This window comes from Triticum urartu, chromosome 1A, assembly GCF_056163025.1.
Source record: "Triticum urartu cultivar PI428250 chromosome 1A, HENAU_Tu73, whole genome shotgun sequence".
In the NCBI taxonomy this organism is placed as follows: Eukaryota; Viridiplantae; Streptophyta; class Magnoliopsida; order Poales; family Poaceae; genus Triticum; species Triticum urartu.
Genome location: NC_141873.1, coordinates 432,560,263 through 432,565,339, shown reverse-complemented (window position 1 = coordinate 432,565,339; position 5,077 = coordinate 432,560,263). Strand labels below are relative to the sequence as shown.

Here is a 5,077-nt window from a genome sequence, read left to right as displayed (position 1 = left end):
ACCACTGACAAGATCACTACTGTGGATGGTGAGCTTCTGACTGCTGCTGACGCAACACAATATAGGAGCATTGTTGGTGGGCTTCAGTACTTGACGATCACACGTCTAGATATTTCCTTTGCTGTCAATAGAATGTGTCAGTATCTCCAGGCACCTCGTGACACTCATTGGTCTGCTGTTAAGCACATTTTGCACTATATTCGCTTCACGCTGTCCTATGGTTTGCACATTGGACCGAACTCCTCTGGGATTGTCTCGGCATACTCTGATGCAGACTGAGCTGGCAGTCCGGATGACAGGCGATCCAAGGAGGGCTATGGTGTGTTCTTTGATTCTACCTTGATCGCCTGGAGTGCTCGGAAACAAGCTACTGTTTCACGTAGCAGTACTGAAGCTGAGTATAAGGCTGTGGCTAATGCAACTGCAGAAATTATCTGGATACAGTCTTTGCTTCAGGAATTGGGTATATCTCAATCACAGTCTCCTATTCTTTGGTGTGACAACATCGGTGCTACAAACCTGTCTGCCAACCCGGTATTTCATGTCCGAACGAAACACATCAAAGTTGACTATCATTTTATACGGGAACGTGTATCTCAGAAGCAACTACAGATCAAGTTCATCTCTTCCAAGGATCAACTTGCAGACATCTTCATCAAGCCATTGCCTCTACCGCAGTTCGAGGCTTGTCGGCGCAATCTTACCCTTCTAGATTCTTTAGAAAGTGGCTAAGATTGAGGGAGGGTGTTAGACTATATTGTTCCCGTATATGTGTAACATTGTACCCCTTCATTATATATATGTGTGATAGGCCACCCCTAGACGGTTGTGCCGGTTCCCCCCAAAACCTATTGTCTTACACTAATGGTACAAATTCTATTGCATCATTGGAGAGTTGATCGTTGAGCCTGCTGCCTGTCGGGGAAGATCTAAATCAGTAACCTGAGCCCTAACGAGTGCCACTCGCTGTCTGAACTAAATATTTCTGCTGTGCATTCACTATTTGTTTTGCTTGCTAATACAGTACTATCTACAAGGATCGCGTGGCCGTGTGTGCTACATATGCGTACGCGGAGGTATGATACAATATACACTTCACTGTTTATTCTGCTCAAGCATCGAGTCGATGCGGCCGTCCTTGTTGTACGCCTCCACGATTTTCTTGGCATATGATGGCATATGCTGCTCCGCTCTGCAACATGAAATTCATTCATGAGCACTTCATCTATATCGTCCTAACATACATATGCTACAAGCATACATATAAATATATTAATATTAGTGTATGTTGAGAGCATATAATATAGAGAGCGATATGTACCTTGCCCTTCCCCATGCCCGGTTCACATACAGGTAGTTCCTTATCGTGTGGTAATCCAGAGAGTAGCGACCAAACTCCAGGCCCTTGGGCCCAATCTGCACAAACCATCCATGAACGGTTGGTTCATCATGCATGCTATATTCATTATTGAGTCCATCCAAAATGCAGCATTCACTCACTAACCAGGTTTAGCAGGAAGGCGATGATGTTGCCCACAAATATGGGAGCTGGGTTAGCAGGGCCTTTTCCTGAAAAATCAACCCCCGGTGGATCACATTTTAGTCAGATCCAAGCAACTAATGTTTGATTGCTGCAAAATAAGGAACACCATTTAGTCATATAAATACCCATTTTCGCAGCATCGTCAGCTTTCACTGTCTCCATCACAAATGGTTGTCTAGCACCCTGAAGAAGACGAACATCGGTTGACACGAAAAAAAAATCACACAATGAATCCTACCCCACAGTACACAAGTGCACTTGTATGCATGGATGTGGGTGCGTACACTGCTAACTGTTGGCGTGCTCTCCAAGAGGCCCTCTATCAGGCTGAGCATCTCCCTCCCTCGCTCGTTCCTTATGACAAGAAAGAAAGAAAATCAACCCACTGTTGAGTAATTTGATTCCTCAACAACAGCTAGCTGGTTAAATTTGTCTCACTTCACCTGACTGTAATATACTGAGGGTGCTGAGTCATAGAAACGCCAGAATATTTCGGTACTCCCATATAGCCCACCACTAAATCCTGCACTTTTGCAACAGACACTTTTAGTTTTCCATATGCAAGGGCAGAAAACTGTTGGAATAGAAACAGAAAAGAACTATATACGACAGGAACCTCACCGCCAAGCCATTTGTGTAGTCAAAGCAGCTGAAGATGGTACAAGTAAAACTATTAGTTTGACATTTGAGAGTGATGCCTGACTTTTCATGGATAAACTAAAGCAATGGATTTATGCAGTGAGCATAGCATACCTGTAGCATGATGGTGCAATGACATCCACCAAATCATTGGCTGGCAGGGAAAAATAAGGGACCTGCTTTTAAGTAGGCAATGAAGAGACAGTTTCGGCAGACTCGGTTTTGTATAATACTACAAACAGGTGGGTGACTTACCTCTTCTATATGCCCATCCAAATGCTTTAAGTGAACCTGCAGTATACTCACAGTTATACAACACTGCCACATATCGAAATCGGGAAAGGAAAACAACCATTACTATCAAGTTAGATCCATACATATGTTTTCAATGCATCCTAAACATGATTGTTGAACTGTTGATTGTAGAAGTAAATGGTATTACATGCATGAAACTGTTCCAAAATGGGAGAAAGAGTGCAGACTGTTTCAAATTAAGTGTCACCTTGTAGTCTTGCATAAATTCGTAATGCAGAACAGTTTCTGGTTCACTGCTTGCAGCATTCAAAAATTTATCAAGTCCTTCACGAGTGCCGTTGTCCACTGGGAATGTTCACTAGCATAAGCCAAAGCTCCAATATATATACATGCAAGACAGTAATCAGAAGTCGGGAGATCATCAGTACTTACCACAGTTTGTGCCAAGCACATAAAGCTTTTCCAAGCCAAGGTACTTCTCTACAGATCTCAAAGCTGCGACCAATAATTTCATGTTGGATAACTATGAGATATGATAAACCGCCAATGGTAGAAATAGAAGAATGATAATACCTTGCACTTGACAACCGACACCACAAAAGAGAAGACGCTTTACACCAGCTGCCTGTCAAAGGAAATCATGAAACTCCCAGTTTTCACAGAGTTGATCAGAAACAGGATTTATGAGGCAGCAATCATGATGTCATAGTGTAACGTCTTTGGCGATAGCACCTAAAGTGCTTCCAGAAATGGAAAGGGAATTGGGTGACATAAATTTTCAGTCCCTTGAATAGGGGTATAGAAAAATCTCTGAACAAACAAGTCCAAGTTCATGTTCAAAGATCCAATGTTCTTTACTTCAGATATCTGTCATCATGAGCGATTTGTTTTCATAGGTTGAGAAGGGAGATAAGATCACAAGATACAGCAGCTAGAAACAATGGCAAAGTATATAGCATGAAGAAGAAGACAGATTTACCTCCACTAAGGCTAGTGTATCGAGATTAGGTGATAATGTTGGCTTGACACCTCTGGCTGCAATGACTTCTTCTGGTGTCCTAGCAGGGCATGGTTAAAAATACTGAATCTTACTTCCATAACATCAAAGAATGGGAATGATGAAACTGATAATAGACCAATTCCAAGTGCTACACACACAAAAAAAAACAGATGAAACTGGCAATTGATCAATTCGACTATACCTGGCTAAAACAGGCCTTGGGGCAAACCTATCGTCTGGATCACTGCAGATTGTGGTAATAAATAAACATCATTAGTCAAGTCCATGAGTTGTTCTTGAGTTATTGCAAGGAAAGATGATGATGTGGTATCCGATTCTTGTCTGGGTGCCTTTGTACACAAACCACAGCATCAACCATATTTGATTTCAGCATCTCAACTGCGATTGTTGTCACTATTCCTGTCCACTGGGCTCCTACATGTGTATACATGGAGGTAAACCAAGCTGGCAAGAGGTAACTGCATATGCATATGGTGGGATGAAATGGAATTGAATGGAGAAGCTCGGTAAATGAAACCTTGAACAGGTTCCGTTTTCCTGGCATACAGGAGCTGCTCGTGCACCCCGTAGTACATTTCATCCATGGAGTCCTTCCTGCCCCTCCCATGGACCACTGGTTCCAGATCCTATGCGAAACACGAACCACGCGTTAATGGCCGTAGCAGAGCAATGGCAATGCAAAGAAGAAAAACATGGAGGTACCTCGACACGGGACATGCCGTCCCCGAGGAAGGGGCAGGCGTTGTTGACGTGGGCGATGTAGTAGGTGTCGCAGAGGCCGCAGCGGCTGCACTTGTCCTTGGCCGGGTAGACGCCTCCGGGAGGGATGGGCTTGGATCTCTCGCGCCAGTCCTCCCTCAGCGCCTTCCCCTTTCCCTTCCCCCCTAACCAAAGCAGTTCGATTCGATTCAGGTTGTATGTACTGCTAGGAATGGACTGGATTTAGGCGGGTAACCAACCTGGCGCTGGCGGGGAGGAAGATGAGCACCGTGGGGTGAAGGAGAAGCAGGGTTTAGGGGAGGAGTGGAAGAAGCAGCGCGCGGCCATGGCGATCATGCCGTTACTCCGGCCGGGCGGGCAGGGGCGGCTTGTGAGAGGCAGGAGCCGCTCGTGGACGACGATAAGATCGTCTGGCTGGCTGGACTCGTCGCGGGCGGGCTTGCACGTTTCCGTCCACACAAACACAATGCAGTTTTTTTTTAGGGAAAACCAAGTTTATTTATAAAGCAAAATCCACATAAAGTGGGATACATCTTTGATAATGCGGTACATCTAACCAAATGTGACGATCTGGACCTCTAGAAAGTGAAAACTTGACTAAACTATGTGCTTCATAATTAACAACACGATTCTCGAAAAAAAATTACAATGAAAAGTAATTGCATTAAGGTTTATTTCAGTGATGATTGCTTCATATGCACCCCGTGCACTTCCATTGATGTCAGAGACAACTTGCTGGCAATCCGAAGCCACAACAAAATTCTGAACGCCCAGGTCCTCTGCAAGGGAGAGAGCCTCTCTGCAGGCTATTGCTTCTATGGTGGCCGGGTCATGAACTCCTTCGACAACAAGTGTCGAGCTCCCCATGTAGTTTCCTCCTTCATCTCTGCATAGCCACT

General features: G+C 44.5%; 1 protein-coding gene across 3 annotated transcripts; it reads right to left on the bottom strand.

Moving 5' to 3' along the window:
• Positions 1–971: 971 nt before the first annotated feature.
• HCAR (coenzyme F420 hydrogenase family / dehydrogenase, beta subunit family) lies at positions 972–4,642 on the bottom strand. 3 transcript variants are annotated; one of them, XM_048681517.2, is made up of 18 exons: positions 4,418–4,642; positions 4,161–4,342; positions 3,976–4,084; positions 3,788–3,872; positions 3,640–3,681; positions 3,417–3,495; positions 3,011–3,062; positions 2,870–2,932; positions 2,685–2,782; positions 2,438–2,473; positions 2,297–2,358; positions 2,165–2,192; positions 1,987–2,066; positions 1,828–1,897; positions 1,669–1,726; positions 1,505–1,569; positions 1,322–1,416; positions 972–1,192 (listed from the first exon to the last, which is right to left on the bottom strand). In XM_048681517.2, exons 1-18 carry the CDS (start codon positions 4,512–4,514, stop codon positions 1,096–1,098), a joined length of 1,398 nt encoding a protein of 465 aa, XP_048537474.1. In that variant the 5' UTR covers positions 4,515–4,642; the 3' UTR covers positions 972–1,095. The 3 variants fall into 3 exon arrangements, 2 of the variants coding, with proteins under 2 accessions (XP_048537474.1, XP_048537482.1); XR_007287220.2 differs by lacking the exons at positions 972–1,192; positions 1,669–1,726 and having other exon boundaries at positions 1,505–1,631; XM_048681525.2 differs by lacking the exons at positions 972–1,192; positions 1,322–1,416; positions 1,669–1,726 and having other exon boundaries at positions 1,508–1,631; positions 1,782–1,897.
• Positions 4,643–5,077: the final 435 nt, after the last annotated feature.